Genomic DNA, 20226 nt, shown 5'->3' with positions numbered 1-20226 from the left:
TTAGGTATTGGATTGTGATGAAATAGATTGTGATTATTTTTTAGCCAGATTGTCTATCCCCTCATGTGTCACCCTAGTTGTCACCTGTAATGTAAAAAGGTCCTGGCTTGCATGATTTATTGCCATAGTATTGAATTGTGGATATAAACTGGTGATTAAACTGCAAATCTACTTCAACACCAAGCTATTTTGTGAAGCATTTAGTATTTAAAGTGTATACATTAAGAGTATTGTACTCATCATCACTGTTGCTGTTGTTATTACATAAGAAGCCTCTCCTCTTTTATGGCAGTGTGTGGGCTCTTAAATGGGATGTGAATAAGTTAATGTATGAAGGTCGATGTTGGAGCAACAGAGACGCAGCCGACTCGGCTCACCTGTCAGCCTGCGACGGCGCACTGCTGAAACGGCTGTGACAGCAGGTATCCTCCATACAGCACAGTGTGTGTCACAGCTGTCAGTCTCCTGACAGAGACCTGTCCACACTGTCCGGCCTGGTTAGGCAGACAGGCCAGGGAACACACACACACACACACACACACATGGAATAGCAGGACCATATTTGCATGAGCACTCACCTCACATTCACACAGATGTGAAAAACATCACGTCAAGGTTAGTTAAAACTGATGACAATTGATTAGCAGGCTGGCAGGAGTCTGACTGTTGGAGATATGAACTGGTTTCACCCTCTCACTCGCTCTCTCTCTCTCTCTCTCTGTATCTCTCTTTATCTCATCCAATCCATCCCTCCCATCTTTGTCAGGGTTTTGACTGTCAGTACGTCTCACCAGGTCTAATCCTGCTTTCTTGTGTTGCAAACTGTATTATATATTTGAAGTTTCCTCATTTTACACAATGTTCTATTGTCTATTGTTATGCCTCTGTGTTGGAGACAGCTGTGGCCAGAGGCATATTGTTTTGCTCATATTGAGCTTCAGGTGATTGTCGTTGCACCATGTGATGAAGTATCTACCAGTCCTCTGTACTCCTCTGTAAAAACAGTGGAAGACAGGGTGTTTATCTCTGGAAATTATTCCCTGCATTCATACATGTCTATGCAGTTATACCTTCATTTATCTCCATACATAGTCCAACTTGACTAGCTTGCTGAGGCATACAGCCGCAAGGCGGTGACTCTACTTTTTTTCTTTTTATTTATGATTTATGATTGTGTGTTATGTAATAATGTTGTACAGCATGATTAATTGAAACCTTTCTTGTGTGTGTTGTTGCTGTGTGCAGGTGGCTGAGATGCACGGTGAGCTGATAGAGTTTAATGAGCGCCTGTACCGCTCCCTCATGGCCAAAGACCACCTCATTGTCCAGATGAGACAGGAACTCATTGACCTGAGAGGACCGGTGAGCGTCTGGACGCATTGATGTCCCCTCTCATCTGATTTCTCTGCGTATTTTGTTGCTCTTTTTTTTCCCTCCTGCCTCCCCTCTCTGTCCCTCTGCCATTTCACTGACTCGCCTCCAAGTGATTTTGTTTGATTTTCATCTCCACTTCCCCCCTGTTTGTTTTTGCAGTGGTCCTCTGCTCATTTTTCTCGGCAGTCAATGACTGCTACTAACAGTTAACTGCATCTCCCTTGAAGTCTCCTCTGTTTTCATTTTTCTTTGATGATGCTGCTCTGCAGCTCCCAGAGTTAATCTGTCAGTCAACCAGTGTGTGTTCATGTCTCTTTGTACCCTTCCGTTGATGAAGTTTTATTTTCGGTAGGCGGTGCTCCTTCAGTGTCTGCCCAACCACAGCGGCTATCACTGCTAAAGCTTGCTATCCATCCATCCATCCATCCATTTTCTATACTTGCTTTATCCGTGCAGGGCGAGGGGCGGGGTACAACCTGGACTGGTCGCCAGTCAGTCGCAGGGCCGACACACTGTTTCTTCAAACAAACTACTTTTTCCCACAACTTTTAAAGTTGTGTCCTCCACAATGAAATCAAGCACACACACACACACACACACACACACATATAGAATGCCAACATCTGGTCATGCTCAGGAGAGCTTGAAGCAGTTTTGGACACATATACACACAAACACTCGCACTGTCCACAGTGTGAGTTGATACAGCAGCAGTGATGGAAGCCCCAGGCTGAAGATAGGACCTCTTATCCCCCAGCTTCAGTCCTGCACTGCTGGGCCACTCACTGTGTGTGTGTGAGCATATGTGTGTGTCTGGCTCCCGATTGCTGCATGCTTCCAGCTGCTGCAGCTGACCAACCCGGGTAACTTTCTCCCCGCATCTATACCTCACCATCCCTTCCCCTTCCTCACTCTCATCTTCTTCTTTCATGGTGTGTGGGCTTTGTTTGTGTGTGACTCTTGGAGAGTTTGATCAAAGCCTGGAGGCTGGAGACTCCACTGAAGAGGCTTGTTTTGAGAGGCCAGGTCTCTCCGGGAGAGCAGAGAAGCTGACAGATACAAATGCATAGAGAGTGTCAGATTAGGATAACCACTGCAAACTGAGGACACTCATCAACAGTAACAGCATCACACACAAACGAACATGTTCATCGAGAGGCATTTCAGATGAAAAGATGTGAGATATAAAGCGTATGTTGCATATTGCTGTGGTTTCCAACCTACTTATAGCTTTTTCAGTTCTTTCTTATTCAGTTAGTCTTATTCAGTTAGCTTATTTCAGTTAGTTAGTTTACTTTTTCAGCTGTTCACACAGTATTTTTGTTAACTGTTAATGGGATGTTCTTGCAGCTTTCATGTCATTATGACAGTAAATTTATTGAGGTTCAGCATTACACTCATTTGTAATCCTATTTGGCTATGTTTTCTTCCTTAGCACATATATGTGAAAAAAATGTGCTGTCCTGGCAGCTGCAGAAGTATCCCCTGGAGCAGAAGTACCCCTTGTTGGGCATCACTTCCGTTTTGTACGATATGCAAGTGGTTGTATGTGTATGGCATATTCATGTATATGTTTGTACTGTATGGGTAATGAATGTCTATTTATTTCTGTCTTACTCATCAATCCCCCCAATCCTTTTTTCACAGGTTCCAGGTGATTTAAGTCAGACATCAGACGATCCCAGCCTGTCAGATTTTGAGACGTAAGAATATTTCTCTTTATATTATTGTTATCATTTTATCATATGCATCGGAGCTGTCTGAAAATATTTTATTGCAAAAGCCAAAAGTTGAATTGTGTTTCCTTTGGAGAGTTTCCTCTGTCCTGTCATCTTCTTGTTTTGCTGCTTAAATGTCCCCTGGTATGTGCTGTAGTGACATTACTGTGTGTGCGGAATACAAGCAGAGTGTACGTGCTTTGTGAAGCTGCCAAGGCACATCTTATTATCTGAATAATGTGCTGCTGAAGTATTAGGAAATATACCACTCCTTTGACTTTATATTCTGTTTTTGTTGGTCAATGCTGCAGTTGCAATGTGCCAGCATTGTTCCTTTCCACACCTAATTTTAAGATCAGCACGCCCATAGGCACACAGATGGGCACAAGTATACATTTGCTTCTTACACGGCGTGGGGGCCGGGAGTGAAAATGACAGCCGCGTTGGTCGGAAACTAGCAGCAACACTGTGCACCGTTTTGTGCCAGGCATAAGATTCTCACTCCCTCTCCAAACTTCCCTCTTTTTATATTGATTTCTTCCTACTAGTTTATTTTGTTCAATATTTTGCGAGAGCTACATTGTCAAATATGCCAGAATAATTCTCTAGGGTTATTCTTTCTCAAGTTTAAACACTGTTGTGATTTAACACATGCATTCATTCGTTTCACTCTCTGATCATATCGAGGTGTTTTACCAGAGTGAGCTGTAATTTGCATTAGCTTTCCAAGCATTGTGCTGACACACTGTTGATGTTGCTGCTGCCAGTGATAATGATGATGATGATGATAATGATGATGGTATTGAGGACAGTTTCTTGTTTGTGTCACTCAGGGCTCATCGCGCTCTCATCAACGTGTGGATCCCCTCCGTGTTCCTGCAGGGCCGAGCTGCCAATGCGTATCACGTCTATCAGGTACGTTCAGCCGCTTCAATATCTGTCTGCTATAGCAGCGTACCAATACTAGCGAGTGCTGTCATCACATAGATTACTTATAGCTCCACCAACATATGACCTGCTCTCAGTAGATGAGGGAACACCAAACGGAGACTAAAGAGGCTGATGAAAACAGAAAAGGGTAGAGAGAGGTTCTTGTGATCAATGTTTTGTGTTGAACTATAGAGGGATGGGGTTAAAAGGTCGGGAGTGAGGGAACAATTAAGCAAGCTGTGAAATGATTGTACATTCAGTTGCACTAATAACTCGTCCTTAATGTTCGTTAGCATTGTCGCACTCCGCAGTGTGGCTCAAAGGACGTCACTGTTGTTCCGCTGGTCTGTGAGTCACCCCACCACTTTGGCCCGGACTGAACCATCTCAATAATATTTGATGGGTTGCTGTGAAATTTGGTGCAGACATGATGATAAATCCAAATGATGTTGGCGATCCGTTGATCTGTTTGACGTGTGGTTTTGAGAGTCTACCATGCAGGTTGTTGGATGAATTGTGTAATGTAACTCTGGTGTTCCTTTCATCTTGCTCCATCATCAGGTGTTAGGCTTAGAAAAGAGATGTAACAAAATGTTTCAGCTTCTTTTTTATTGAACTTTTCTATCACACAAGAGGAAGTTTTAAATAACAGTTGCTTCTTTGTATTGTCCACCTTCCAAGCTGTGTGTCTGCTTTCATTGATTGGTACCTCACCAAAACTTTTTAAGGCCTAAATCAATCCCAGAATAGTCACTGCATTTCCCACTACACTCTTAAGTTTGTAAACAAGTCTAATCATTGGCATTTACGCCAGTTATAGTTCAGCTACTTAACCAAAATAGTGGTTCCTGAGCTGTGTGCACTTAAGGTAAGGTGTGTTGGGAACTAAACTCGAGAGCAGCTTAACAGACCAAACTGCTGCTTTTTATTGTATCTGTCAAGTTTTCGAGCAAAGTAGACAATGGCAGCTCATTCCCTCGGTGACTGTTATACCATGTCTGTCACATTAACAAGATGTTGCTCCTCACCTCTCTCACTGCACCCCCCCCCCCCCCCCCGAGACAGACAGACACACACATAGTGACAGTGAGTCACAATGAATACACACGAATAATCACACGTGTTCGTAGTGGTACACACACAAATATAATGTTTGCTGGTTTGGAGTACACACATGAAGTTACACATGGACACAAGAAAGGACACACATTACTAAGTAGACACACTGATATACATAGAAACATGTGCAAGCAGAGTTACACTAGACACTTCATACTATATAGAAGTACCTGTCTGTCAGAACAACACTCACACACACACACTATGCTGTTATGTGTTCTGTATACCAGGAGGAATTGCTGTAATGTTAGTCAGGGGAAACCATATGGGACAGGAAGAGACAGTTGACATGTCCTTAGCTCTAACTGATAGTCAGTACTGGCTGGCCACCAAGCTCATCCTGGCTCAACTTATTCATAGTAGATGTAAATTCACAACTGGGGCCTTGAGCTGGGAGCTCTCTGACACCTTTTCATATTACCTCCATCCAGCACAAGATGCACAAGTATGACAATGGCAAATGAGATGCATTGTTTTAATTCCTCTTGTTCCTTTCACTTATTCTCTGCAGACCCACACGGAGTCTTTGGGTCAGTGTTTTTTATGGAAAAGCCAGACAGATAAAAGTGTCTGTCCATTTCTCAGCATGTGAGGAAAATGATTTAGGTGTGGTCTTTTGTTTCTGCCATTGGCGATGGTAAAACACTCACGTTGAAAGCTCACTTTTAAATTGCAGCGCAGTGTTGGGAAAGTGACTTTTTCCATGCAACTTAGCAGCTTATTTATGCAGCAGAGCTTAAAGGTGAGTGCATGATAATGGTGCTGCATTAAAAGCATGGGTTTGGGGGGATTCATTACAGAATGATGTGGCACTATCACTGCATATCGCCAAACAACTCCAGTTTGTGCCTCTCATGTATTCGCATTACGTTTGGGTTGAGATATGCATCTGATTTTCTGATAAGTTAATACCCTCCCATCTTTGATAATGTAACAAGTTTTGAAGGTATTTGCACAATCTTCAAAGACTCCTCTAACTATCTGAATCTAAGAGTATTTCACTTGCTTTGTGATAAATAACATTTTTACAGCGTTGTGCACACTTATTTCCTGACCCAAAAGAAGATTCCAGTCAGTAATTCTATATCTCCTCCTTCACATAAAGATGTTTCAGTCCAGTGCAAAATAACATGATTATTTTAATATTTAGTTTTACAGTGGCGTTTTCTGCTCCCTGAGCTAAGAAACCATCCAGACGGATAAAAAAGCACAACAATATTTCTTTTGCCCCCATAAAGGGACAGTTCACCCTAAAATAAAAACCGCATTTTTTTTCTCTTATCTGTCGTTCTATTTATCCATCTAGATTGCTTTGGTGTGAGTTGTTGAGTTTTAGCGATATTGGCCCTGGCAGTGTTTGCTTCTCTCAAATATCATGAAACTAGATGGCAGTTTGCTTGTTATGTTCGCTGTGTCTGTGTAGTTCAGTAGAAAGAAAATAGTTCCTACATGAAACATGCTCACAACAGGCTCTGTGGATTATCTTAAGTAACTGGGTCATCATTTCAGGAAAGAGATTTTTCAAATTTTGATGCTTTGGGCACCACCAAGTGCCAACTCGTTCCATTTGCAGGCAGACATCTTTACAGCCAGTAAGTCCAAAACTCAGAACCTCGCACTGGAACACTCTAGACGAATAAATAGCACAACAAGTAAGTGTGAAAATCTGTATTTTTCATTTTGGGTGAACTGTGACTTTAACTCTGTGACTCAAATGTGCAATGATGGTAGTCCCCAAGAGACACAAGCTGGGGTTAATCCTATCAACTCACAATAAAAGAAATCGCTGATTTCTTGAGGGTTGATATATAATGCTTTCCTTAAGAGTCCCACACTTTTCAAATGAATTAAGTATGACAATAGTTGCAGTAGTTTAAAAATATATAAAACACATTGGAATATGCAGACATTTTCCATGCTCTGTGCAATAATCAGTGTCCACCTGCAGTTCCACATTAATGGATCAAGTCCAGCATGGAACCTGAACATTTTCCATGCGTTGCACCAAATTAGCCTAATTTCTCCTTCTCAATAACAGTCTGTGTGAGACTGCTGTCCAGCCCTGGAGCTGGTATAAAGCGCGGCCCATCTGGTGTATTGGATACTTCCCTTCCCAGAGCTATATTCGTCTAATGGCTCCCTATGGAAACGGCTTTTGTTCTTAGACAGGCTAATGGATGGCTGAGGTTACCGCAGTCATTGTTGTTAAGGTGAAGTTGTTGTGGTGATTGAACACCGAGCCAACTGAGAGCATCGTGAGAGAGGAGACAGGGGTCTCTTTAAAATACCCTCAAGCGGGTGCATATGCTTTCTGTCTCAGTATTTTTCTCATTTTCGCACTTGCACACACATGCATATGCTTATGAAATTGAACCAATGATGAGATCAATGAGCCATAGCTGAAGCTAGAGTTTTTTTTTGGGAGGCTCGGAGGATTGAATGGGATTTCAGAAGTCGGAGCCTAAGTTAGGTCACAGCAACCTTGTGGTTGAAAATAAGCACAGTAAAAGCTCTACGCTGCAGCTAAACTCACCCAGAGAGGAATACATACTGATCTAACCACCACCTCTCACACTGCACCCCTGAATGTTTGCTTCTTTGCTTTCTTCTCTCTCCCTCCGTTCACTCTGTCCTTCTTTATCGACCTCTCTTTCCATCTCCCTCTCTGCCAGATTGCATGGCATTATGGCAGCGCTGAAACTGCTTGTAGTCCATTTTCTCTTTTTGCATTTGCTCAGAGCCACTTTTCTCTCCAAGCTTTCTGAAATGATTTCCATCTAATGCTCAGTAAGGCCCGTGGATGGATGACGAGAGACAGACAGAGATGGAGAGAGAGAGACTGATGGATTTGCTCCATTATCAGTCGGGTTTTGCTCTTTGTAGCACACCGTGCCTTTGGGCCTTCATCCCTCCATTGCTCTGTCCCTCACTGTGCCTCTTTTCCCCTTCTCAACCCATAATGAGAGAATTATACCGGTCACAGCAAATCAGTGTCTCCCTCCCTCTCAGAACCAACAACAGAGGCTATCACGAGAGGAAGGACGGAGGAATCGTTTGCACGCCGTCAACGAACACAAGGAGTCATTTGGTGTAGTAGTAGAGTCCGTGTTTTCATCACCTGTGTATTTTAGCCTGGCATTGTACTGTGAAAAGAGCATCAGTCAGACGCTGATGAGGAGTTCTTTTCATTTCCCAGTAAATGAGGTGCTGGCTGGTTTTATGTTATCAGGATCTGTGGATGTGTGGAGTTGTCTGCACAATAAGGCAGTCAGCTAAAACTCATATACAGAAAAAAATGAGCACTTTGGGAAAGAGAGATAAGAGACAAAAATATTTGGATGTAGGTATGGCAACCTCCGTCGACTCCGCTTTGATGAGGAGTTCTTTATTGGATGGTTTAGTACAGACATTCACGGTTCCCAAATGATGTATTCTGTGGACTCTGATACATCACAGAATCTACTGCGCCAGAACAAACACTGATATAACATTAACTCCCTCGATTGGCATGTCCAGACTACCATACTTTGACGTACTGTGTGGCGCATTCCGTAATCTTCCCCAAGGCAGTGTTAATTTTGGCAACTGTTTTAGATTAAGTCTTAGTGTTTGTCTTTTGACCAAAATGCTTGTTAGTTTTAGTTACATTTTAGTTGTTTCTATGGGTTTAATCAGCAATAACTCAACAATAATACTTTTCCAAATTTATAAGTAAATATTAATAAAACTTGCATGCTACAAAGGTTGCGACAGCACCACATGATGCACATTTGAGCACATCGGGGTTTGGAAAGTCAACAGGTTTTTCCCTTATATGTTTGGCCTTTAGCAGTAGGCAACAAAGGTTAATACCTTGTCTTTACCTGCCCTGAACCGTATTTGTCAAGCCCTGCATGTTTCACACCTCAGCTTCGAAGCTAGCGAACTGATGTTCACGATCACATTAACCCAGCTGGCCTCAAGTCAAGCTAAGTCAGAGACCTGGTAGCAAATTTGCCACAAGTTGGCATAGCTGACTGCCCAGAAAGCACATTTATATGTTATAATATTAATAGTTGCAATTAGTGAGCATAACCAAGGCATTAATGAACCTTCAAGTGTCTCTAAATTTTAGGTTTATTCTTCCAACTTTACTACAGTGCATTATGTTTTCTCTTCTGCCAAATTATTGATAAAAGTGTGTCCTTTTTTTTTTTTTTTTTTTTTGACCAAACCCTTTTTGCATTGAAGCCATCGTCTTGTCGCCATCAACGCGCCTTCGGGTTGGATTCATTGTTTACAGTTTGACAGACAGACTGGATGCACAATTGGGAGAGAATATCATGCGTTTTCTGAATGTCAGACTGTCCATCACTGAACATTTTATTCTCAACTCATCTTGTCAATGAAAACAAAACACACATTTTGTCATAGTTTTTAATGAACAAAGATGTGTTCTTAGCTCATCAATGTTTCATCTTTGTCATTGAAAAGGTCAAACATTTTTCAGCGTATCTTTCATTAATGACCCTGCCCCCCCACCCCCATGTGACAGTGTTGAAACCGGTGAGTTTTAGTTCTGGATTAGTCACTGAAGTTCATCTCATGCTCGTATGCAACACAACATAAAAGCTCTCTGACTCAAGCTATTTGACTCAGGGTATTTTACATTTCTCTTGTCAGACACTCTGGGGTATTCCTGCTGGGAAACTTGCTGCTGTCTGATGGGAGCTTTTAGGTTGTTGATTACTAGGTGTCATACCTGTGGTGCTGGCAGCAGCGGGTGGGATATACTCTTTGTATAGCAGCTGACACTGTCGGGCTATGATAGAGTTTTGTTTGCTAACAAAGAAGTGAGAGACATAATTGTGATTACTTGTTGACTTATCTGTAGTTGTTGATTGGGCTCCTGAATAATTTCACAAGTGGCATGTAGTGTGAGTGATGGTGGCGGAATTTAGGGCATTGCTAACCAAAGCACACCCGGAAACATCCTCACACCTCAGTTTACACCAAAAGAAGGAAATCAGCAGGTATTGGAGCTTTAAAAGACATGATTAGCAGACATGTTGCTCCTCTAAATGCACGCTCATTCACACTGCTAAGATGCCAGAAAGTTCCTGTCACCTTTTGCAACTTCTAACAATTTCTAAAATGCCCAAACAACGTGTAAGCACAGATGATTCGTCTTTATCTGTCTGCTATTTAAGAGTTCAGGCCCAGTAAAGTCACTGTGTTTACTGTGACTTTTAAGGATTTGGCCCCCTCATCATCATCATCATCATCATCATCCATCCCTCTACCTCTCCTCCTCCTCCTTTGCTCTTCTTTTGCTTTGTTATCTGCCTCTTGTTCTGTTTTTTTACCCATTCAGTCTTGTCTTTGTCTTTTTACACCCTCGGTCTCCTTTGCCCTCTCTCCCACTCTTTTGTCAATCTCCTTCCAGTCATCTTCCATTCATAGACTGGTTGGGAGGCTGCTGTTGCTCCCGATGATGAGCTCCAGGGCAGAATGTGTGTGGGACCCTCATTCTTCAACAGCAGTTTGACAACAACAATGAATCACTGTTTTAATTTCACACCACTTCCCTGATGAGACAAAGACACTTTTTTTTTTTTGGCTTTTTTATCGGGATGGGTGGATAAAATCTGCATGGACCAAAAAAATGATTTGGTCGAATGTGAGCGCACTTGTGCGTTCAACCATGTGGACACACACACACACACACAATCTAACACTAAGCACCAGTGGAATGCAGTGTGAATAAAGAGTATGTATATTAAAATATGTACAAATATATCAATGTTGAGAATCACTGATCCACAGCTCACTGGCTGTTTTACATATACATTTGTTAAATATATGTGCATATATTCCAGATGAGCAGTTCTCTTTGATCAGCAAAAAGCTGAGCCGAGAATTTCCACACGGTCAGAGGCTCACTGCAAAATGTATAATGTCCACTGTTACTTTTCTCGTTCTCATTCTTTTTCTCTCTGTCCTTCACAGTATTTCTATAGAACTGCTTTGAGGTTCAAGAGATACTGTGGGTCAAAAGCACAGGTGTCCTCTGAATTTTTCAAAAATACCTTTGCATTAGGTTTTCTGCAAGTGCTCGTTTTCATGCATAGCACAGTACGTTTAACAGTAGCTGTTTGTGTGCTCTGAGAGTGATAGAGGGTCCCAATTAATAGCAGTTACATAAACCATTTTCCTTCTCCCTGTGCCTCCCAAAGCCTTTAATATGCACCCTATGAAACCACATAAATCAGCCACTCAATGAATAATTGAGACGTCCTGGCTGACACTCTTTCAGAAGTGTGCACCTATGCCTGCAATAGTCTGCAATTCCCCAGAGAAGTGCAGTGTGGGAAATGTGTTAGCACCTTTCATTTTTATATCAGCCATTGAGTGTAGCTGGATGAGCCTGGGAGACTCTGAGGCGGCAAACTTTACATCCAGGCCTGCTCAGTGTGAGTCGCTCTGATTAGCCAGAGGCTCAGACTGCATGGTGGTGAGATAATGGTTCCACATGTATTGATGTGAACTTTGAGTACGAGCGTGTAGCGGTGTGTGCAGCCCTGCGTTACATTCAGAGACAGCTGTTCTGTTTTTTTTTTATTGCTTGTAATGCTGATGATCTTGTGCACATTTGTGTGTGTGTGTTGTCATGCACGTAAAGGAATGTGAGTGTATGTGGACGTGCATGTAAGTGATTATGGTTATGATAATGGCTGGTTGGTGACAGAAGGAGATAACTATTATGTTGATGATGGTAATGATGAATGTTTTACAGTGATGATGATGATAATTACAATAGTTGCCTTGGTCTTGCTTCCATCACTCATTGATAACACACCCTCAGGAAGGCACGGATTCTGCTTTTACAACCCCGCACTTGGAGCACAGGCTCCGCATCATCTCCAAGCATCAGCATAATTTACTTCACATTTCCATTTTAGGCCCTTAAGTCAGTGCTCTTATACAGAGCGTTTCACAGCGGGTAAGGTTGTGGGTCAGTGCCTTGCTCAGTGGCAAATCAATGAGATGCATAGCTGTTTATGGACAACCCCACAATGTGCACTTCAGAGGCATTAGGTAGATCTTTGGAAGTTTCATGTAAGAATGATGATGTGATACCAATACACTCGCTTTTATTGTTTCGTTCACAGCGAAACTTTGTCACAAAGGGGCTGATTTAACGCTGTTTATTTGAGGCATCACTGCAGCCTTAAGAGCTGCGGTTGGTTTCATCATACTGCATCTTTTTGTCCCCCCTATCTACATGATCTGGATTTGAATCCTGCTCAGCATAAGAAGGAAACACTGAGCTGTGTGGTCTCTGTACAAGCACCCGGCAGTCAGAGCGGATGTGAAGTCCTGCAGCGTCACTTAGTCAGTGAGCTGCCCTCTAATAGAAACTTCAAAGGTGTGTTGTTAGCAGCTGGAAATGGGATGTGAGAGGTGGGCTGGTGACGCCGTTGCCCCTTCGATGGAGTCAGGTGGGAATGTGAAGATATCTGCTTTAGCCTCAAGACATCTGATTAAATCTTGGGCCGGAACATAATTTGTCAGTCTGCTTCCCTTCCCCCTTCTACTCCCCTCTGCTCTCTGCTCCCTCTCCCTTGTTACTCTCAATTTATATTTACTCATTTTGTTTGTGTCTCTTAATCGTCTGCCTCTCCCTCTCATGCTTCATTTTCTTCTTCACTCTGCTTTCCCCTCCCCTCTTTCTTTCAGTCTCATTCAGGTCCGCATTGCTCCACATCCTCCACTCCCCACCCTCACCCTCAATCATTTGCTCCCTGGCTTCCTTACTACGCTGAAAGCCAATTTTCAGGACTTGTTAGTGACTCTTTCATTCACATGAAAGAGGGGAGAGAGAAAGAGTCTCCTGGCGTGACTGAGTTTTTAGTCAAGTGTTTAAAGAAGGACACACAAAGAGGAAGAGTGGGAGGGAGCTGACAGGAGAACCAAGTGGGAGATGAAGAGAAGAGAATAAAGGAGGCAATTGTGGTGATAGACAGAGATAAGAGCTGAGCTTGTCCTGTTTCCCCTGGCTGATAGTTTTTCCAAGGTAGCCTCTAACTTAGACGTTGAGCTCTCATATCTGGTATCACCCACCGGTCTTATAGAACCTGTGCCAAGTCCTCAGGTGATAAAAAAAAGCTTACACTGTCTAGCGTATTGATGGCAGTTCTGTATGAGGAAGAAAAGATGAAAGCTTGGACAAAATAGAGAGCTGCGCCGGGTGATGGTGATGGACGGAGGCCCCACACGCTTTTAACCGTAACTCAAGAATTCACAAGCTAATTATGACGAATCTCACAGAAACATACATTTTACATTCAAAAGGTCAACTTCACTGTGACATCAGAGCTCTGTCCAGTATTCAACATTATAACTGTAAGGAAGAAACTGCAACCTGACAGTCTGTCCAACATGTTCAATAAGCTTCTGACATTTGGGACCAGTGCTCAGACTTGTTGACAGACCTTGTCTGTGCTACTGACTGTGGTGAGGGCAGTTCAACATGAGGTGCCACTGTAAGTTGACATGTTGACAGACAAAATAATCTTCATTAATCTGGCTTCATCTTTGCGGTAATTTATCGTCTCGTAAACACTTTTTCAAAGTGGTCACTGGATTGCACTGCAGTCTTCATCCTTTGAATCTTTTTTTGGTCGTTGGCTCACAGAGGACTTGACTTCTTTAGATCTTGGCTCATGTTTATTTAAGGCTACTATAATTTTACAGTAATAATGGATCACACGACTGCTTGAATGCAAAACGGATTGCTCATAGTGACGAAACCATCACTCAACTCCGCAGGTCTTCTCAGCTCTCAGGGGCTTTAAAGCGACTTTCCGCTCAGCATTTTTGTTTTCTAACCCACAGATTTAATGTTTTGGTGTCCTCTCATCACTCTCATCTTGCCATTTTCAGCCACAGTATGCAGTTGTTTTCAGCAATAAAACTGAACGCACTGTACACTAGCTGTCCACCACCGAAAGGTAAACAGGCAAATTGGAGAACTATAAGTAAATGCTGATCCTTACATTCATCAAGTGCTCGGTAACACAACTCCAAATGAGTGTTTTCCACCACTTTTGCCGGATATGTAAACAGACATCTGTCTGTTACCACAGTCACCATATCAAAATTAAAGGTGATAATTATAGTTCACGACTTGTTTTCATTGCTGCCCAGTGGATACAAATTTAAATGCAGTTTATGTGTTGTGCTGTTATGATTTTGGAACATGTGGTAGAGATGATTTGCTGTTTTGCCTGTACGTTATGATAATATTTGTCTTCTTTTGCCAGCCAGTAGTGTGCTATGTAAGAGACTGCACACACATCTGCAGCATTATCAGAATGCAAACAGCTAAATAAATCAGTAAATAATGCAGGTAAATAAATAATGCAAGCATTTCATGGGAAAGGATGTCAACTCAGAAGTTACTTAATCCCAGTTACAAACACAGGTCATATTAGACCAAAAAAAAACAAAACTTAAATTTTAACAAAATCTTTCATTTTTAAAGTACCAATGTGCACCAGCTGCTTGTTCTTTTAGATTTTACAGACTAAGGGAAGCAACACAAGATCAATATATTTTCACAATACACAGGAGACTTGTTGAATCACATATCATGAAAATGTGTTTCTTTGTGTCCCTTAGTCAGTTTACAGTACTTAGGTGTAGACCCTTACATGCCATTAACCTCTACATACATTTTCTTAATGGAGATGAAATCAACGGTATTTGGTGCTGTGGATCTGAGGGAAGGCCTTCTCTACCCTCTGCATTTAAGAGCTCACATCTCCCTCATAAACCTCCAGCAAACTCCCTCGAGCAGAGACAGGGGGTGTAGGACATATTAAAGGTGAATGCCTTTATTTTATCTGCCAAAATAAATATCTCAGTTTTTATTGCTAGACAGGGAGTAGCTATACATACAACAGCGACCTAAGACAGGGGATTGGGGCGTGTGTGTGTGTGTGTGTGTTTGTGTGTGTGTGGTGGGGGTCTTCAACCAGTGAAAAGGTGTGGTTCATCATATGAAGTGTGTTGTATTCTCTGCAGCACCACTGAATCCATGAATCAAGTTAATGAAAAGGACACAGTAGTCTTTCGGTGTTCGGTGTAGCAGCTCTGTAGCTTTCATCCCCTTTCACTTAACAGAACAATGACGCTTGGTTTATTCCGGTTCGAGTGCCATCCATTGCCTCATCACGCTGGCACACTGATGCTAGAATCTGTTTTGCTTGTTGATTTCATTCAGTCACTCAATCAGTCATTAACTTCCCCTTTTAATCATTCATCTAATTTAAAAACAAGTACACTTAAGCAAAAGAATGCTTGTCTTATTTTCCATCCCCATGACTCCATTTTCTCCCTCTTTTCACTTTGCCTTTTCTTGCCGTTTGACCTGTTTTTCTTGTATTTCTTTACTGCTTCAACTGTAGTTAGCTCCTGTCTTGCCTTGGACGTCTTTAGTTCGTCCTCCTCCTCTTTACCCTCCCAACGACATTCTGCCACCTCCCTCCTCTTTCTCCTCCTGCATGCACTGGCTCTTGCCTTCATAGTGTCTAATTCTGTAGGATGTCAGGAGCAGCAGAGCTCTAAAATAAACATCCTTATTGCAGTTAAGGTAGTAATCACCCTCTCTCTCTTTTTGTTTTTCTTTTTTTTTGTCTTTGGCAGTTTGTCCCTATGCCTATTTTTCTTTCTCTGTTTCTTCTTCTCTTTTTCTAGATATTTCTCAGTTTGCCTAATTTTCGGGTTTCTCTTTTTCCTTTTGAAATCTGTTTCTTTTTGATCACCGTCATGCATTCTCTGTTATTTTCATCATGTTTTGATTTCTTATGTTTATGATTTTAATGCCTTTAGTACATCTGCAGTGCAGGGAGAGGTGAGGAACGACATGCAACAGACGTCCCTGACCTCACATGAACTTATGTGTCAGTCAGCTGCCCAAACCCCATCCACCAGCTGCCCTGTCTTGGACTGTTTCTGCAGTCATTTGTAAAATTGTCGGTATATGATAAGTAATTTTGTTCCTGTGATTTTTCTGTTTTGTCTTTACTGCTGATTATTCCCAACCAAGATCAAGAGTACAATAGTGCTGCCACTTCACTGGTTATTCTCAGATATAGCAGGCTAACATGCTCATGTTTAGCAGGTATAATAGTCACCCACTCAATTTACAGGGGTTAGCTTGCTAACTAGCACAAAGTTCAGCTGATAATGGAAGTTAGTTAAAAAGCTATTTGGTTATGAATGGACAAACTGAAATTCTGACCTGATGATGACTGTAGTTGTCAGAGCATTATCAAAGTTATTACAATTCATCCTCTTGGCAACCTGAACCTCTGAACCAAATTTCATACAAATCCATACAGTGGTTGTCAGCGTGGGGAAACCTTCTGTGAAAGCATAGCTTTGCCAGATGCTGATGACTCCAGAGTGAAAGATAGTGAACTCCAATAACGTAACCCTGGACAGAAATCTAGTTTGGCTGAAAGCTGCGCTGAAAAATAGGTCACATCACACACACACACACAAACTGACTGCTATTCAAATGTACAGCCATCCAAAATTATAACAAAATATAATCCAAAAAGTCACATACCAACAAAACAATGTCACTCAGTTGAGTTTATTGCAAAAAGTTTCTACTTGTTCACAGGTCGTACATAAAACCATCAAACATAAAATAAAATACCAGAGTATATGGCAAAGTGTAGGGGATGTCAGCTCTGGTTTTGTGTGCATCAGTCACACCTGCCTTGCAGAAATCAGAGCCCAGCTGACGATACTGTAAAAAGCAGGACTACTCTCTTAGTTAACCACTACTTCATGAATCTGTATACTTTATACTTGAACTGCCAGCAATCTACAAGCTGAATGTAGTTAAACTACTTGTTTAATTACATGAAGTGCAGTGCCCCCCCCCCCAACAACGTACTCTGTCTGCCTGGACTGAGGCTTACCCACATACAGTCATGTCTTTCCTTTCCTGTGGTTCTCTTCTACCATCCCCGCTCTCCAAACCTCCAAATGGATTCTATTTTCTGCCTAATTGGGCAAATGTTTTGTCCCACAGTGATCTGCGATGAGGTAGGGGGATGACACCAGGCTCTGCTGGCTTTGCCTTGGTTTGCCTTGGCTCACTCTCTTTTGTTTTTCTCACTCATTTTCCTTCACTCACTAAAAATACAAACACACACCACCTTCTAAAGACGACCTCTTATGTCTCTCTCTCTCTCTGCCTCCATAGCTTTCCTCTTTTTAATTATTGTTTCATCTTTTCAAATCATAGCCTTACTATGATAAAACTACAAATTTGTTTCTTTAATCTTCTCCTGCTTCTGGTCTGATCAACACCTTCAACCAGTGTTCGGTTTATTTTGAGTCAACTGGAACACGATGAAACAGATCAGAAACAAATGCCATTTTGATGATTTCTGTTAAACTGGTGATAGCTCTTTTTAGTATATGTTAATGTAGAACACATCAGGTACTCTCTAACACCAGTCAGTTTCGTGATAAAGCACACCAGTCAGAGACGATGTCAGCCATCTTACGGCTGTGCCTTTCATAGTCTTCCAGCTGTGAGGTGAGCAAGAGGGCTCCAAGTGTGGCTCTCCTGTGGTGCTGGAAATGGGTTTGCACACAGTTAGCACAGTCGGAACTCCTGCAGTTAGCCTGTCTGTCAGATGGGAGAACAACAGAGCAGGGTCTTCTCTGAGAGATACAGCAGGGAGAAAGACATCATTATCATCTGCTCTCTCCACATTTCTGAGCTGTGGCTCACTCATACTCCTAATTCCACCTGCTTCTTGGAATACCCTCAGGCTAAAGATCCAGTTGAATGTCATGCAAAGAAAAGGCTTCAATTATCCGTTCACAGACTTTCTGGTTCAGATTTTTGTTTTCTGAAGTGGTTTCACAGTATGCAGGTACTCTGTCGTGCTGTGTCTGTTAGCCTGGATGAGATCATACTCAGCTTCGTCTGGGTTTCTGCCAGGCGCTGGAAAGTTTTCACACATGCAGTTAGTTACTTTGAATCATGCATCATTGTGGATGTGTGTATGAAGACCTATGAGGACCCTTGCAGTTGCTGTGGTGTAATGTCATCTGACAGAGGTGGTCACTGGACACTCACTGGAAGGATATGACAAAAGATAACATACATATGATTCGCTGATTTTCACGACAGAGGGACTTATTTTCATGTTCATTTGATGTCTTTTGTTCGTTTTACTTCTTCAGTCTTTTCTGCAGTCTTTGATGTTTCTTTGTACGTATATTTTGATCTGTTCCTGGTTTTAAATGTCATGGCTAGTCTAAAGAAATTAGTCCAACTCACTCAAGTGAATGTCTAAGAAAAGTGTTAATGTTTCTAGACATAACTGAGAACGAAGAAAATGTATTTGGTTTCTGTAATGACAGTTCTGTTTTCTTATTAACAAGATTTTTTTTTTCTAGTGGTTGGAAAACTTTAAAAGTGCTTATTTGTTGACATTTTGTGTTAAAGTTTCAAGTTCGAAAGGGTAATTGGGCCTCATTTGAGAACAGGTTTGATGTTAACAGACACATTTAAAAGTTTGTTCTCAGAATTTTGTCTTGTGGCTCAGACTTGTTGTATGAGTCACATGTAGACAGACTGCCTTTCCCCACAGCAGGAACAACACTTAGTTGAAATGATAAAATCGTAATCTGAGTGAACATGGAGTTTGAGATCATCCTGAAATCACCAAGAAAAAAAGTCTGCTTACAGTTCACTAAAAGGTTTGATTTTATTTATTTATTTATTTGCATACTTCAGCATTGGAACTTATAGGCCACACTTCAGTCACATCCCCCCTTACTGTCCAGCTGGATCTTTGTACTCTGTATTCTGTGGATTACTGCCCAGACTCAAGATAGTGACAACTTGTTTCTAAACTCTTTTTCCTGCATCAGTGTTACGTATCACAGGGCGAGAAATCCATTGTGCAAGAGGCAGAGACAACCTCTTGCACCTCCATTAGTCTCAGCTGAGAAAACTACAATGCGATTACTGTGTCAGAAGATGTAGTCTTTTGAAGGAGCAGCACATTTTCTTTTTCTTGACCTTTCACTTTGCTACAGTATGGCCTAAAGCTGAATGTGTTGAGCTCACACCTGAAGTAGGTGAGTCAATTTTGTACTGAAGAGGTGAATTACAACTCTTCACTGTTAAAAGAAATCTTCTCTGCATCATAAATTGCTGATACTTTACTAACCAAAGGTGGATTTTGCTTTTGGTGCCGACTCATTGAGGTTATATGATCATCACACGTATTATTATGCTTTCTCAGATATTCTCATAATCCATTTAAATACCGACAATAGGACTGTGTCCATTGCAGACGAGCTTTCAACAACAGCCAAAACCCATCAGCCCTTTTCCACAAGGTCCCTCTGAACCATGATTAGAGGCCCCGTGCTCATCTGAAGACAGCTTTTATTCCAGATATGAAAGCGCCGTTCCTCAGATATTCAAGGATGCTGAAGTTTGGATCTTGCCAAGATTTTTGTCAGAGATAACGAAAGACTATTTGTGATTAGTCATGAGCAGGGAGCTGGTGTGTGCAGACGCTAATGTGTTCCCATAAATAAGGATGTCAGTGAGACAGTGTAGATTGGATTAAGCTTGCTGTGCTAATGCTGTCATATATGTGCTGCCATTTGATGTCTGACAAACTACAGACACTGTGATTGACTCTATCACCACATCTTTGTTCATACAGCTCTCATGTGTTTAAGTTCTGCAGGATATTTCAGTTCATCATATAGAATATAGAAAAGCACAGAACCTTCACAGTCTAACATTAGTGTATAGAATCATGGAATGTGTGGCCCTCAACTTAATGCTCCAGTAATTGTTCAGTGTGGCCTTCACTTTCACCCTGACACGACCTGTTTTCAGTGGCCGAGGCAAGCGATTGCATTTGCTTTTGACCAGTTTCTACTACCTGTAAATTCCAGGCTCAGAGTGTGCTACTGATTGATTTTCTTAATTTGTAGTCATTTATCAAAGGCTGAAATTTTCTTTTTTATCTTGGTGCTTGAA

At 41.8% G+C, this 20226-nt stretch overlaps 1 protein-coding gene across 3 annotated transcripts in view; it reads left to right on the top strand.

Annotated features, from left to right (window-relative positions):
- snx29 (sorting nexin 29) overlaps positions 1–20226 on the top strand; it is a 113928-nt gene that overhangs the window by 72358 nt on the left and 21344 nt on the right. For all 3 annotated transcript variants that reach the window (XR_006841969.1, XM_046376192.1, XM_046376191.1), the window contains exons 16-18: positions 1246–1362; positions 3022–3077; positions 3926–4007. Coding sequence is in view for 2 of the 3 variants with exons in the window: in XM_046376192.1 (XP_046232148.1) it covers positions 1246–1362; positions 3022–3077; positions 3926–4007 (255 nt within the window). In the remaining variant the exon portion in view is untranslated. The remainder of the gene's footprint in view (positions 1–1245; positions 1363–3021; positions 3078–3925; positions 4008–20226) is intronic.

This window comes from Scatophagus argus, chromosome 21 (genome assembly GCF_020382885.2).
Source record: "Scatophagus argus isolate fScaArg1 chromosome 21, fScaArg1.pri, whole genome shotgun sequence".
In the NCBI taxonomy this organism is placed as follows: Eukaryota; Metazoa; Chordata; class Actinopteri; family Scatophagidae; genus Scatophagus; species Scatophagus argus.
The sequence above is the reverse complement of the archived record's forward strand: the minus strand, read 5'-3'. Positions and strand labels throughout refer to the sequence as shown.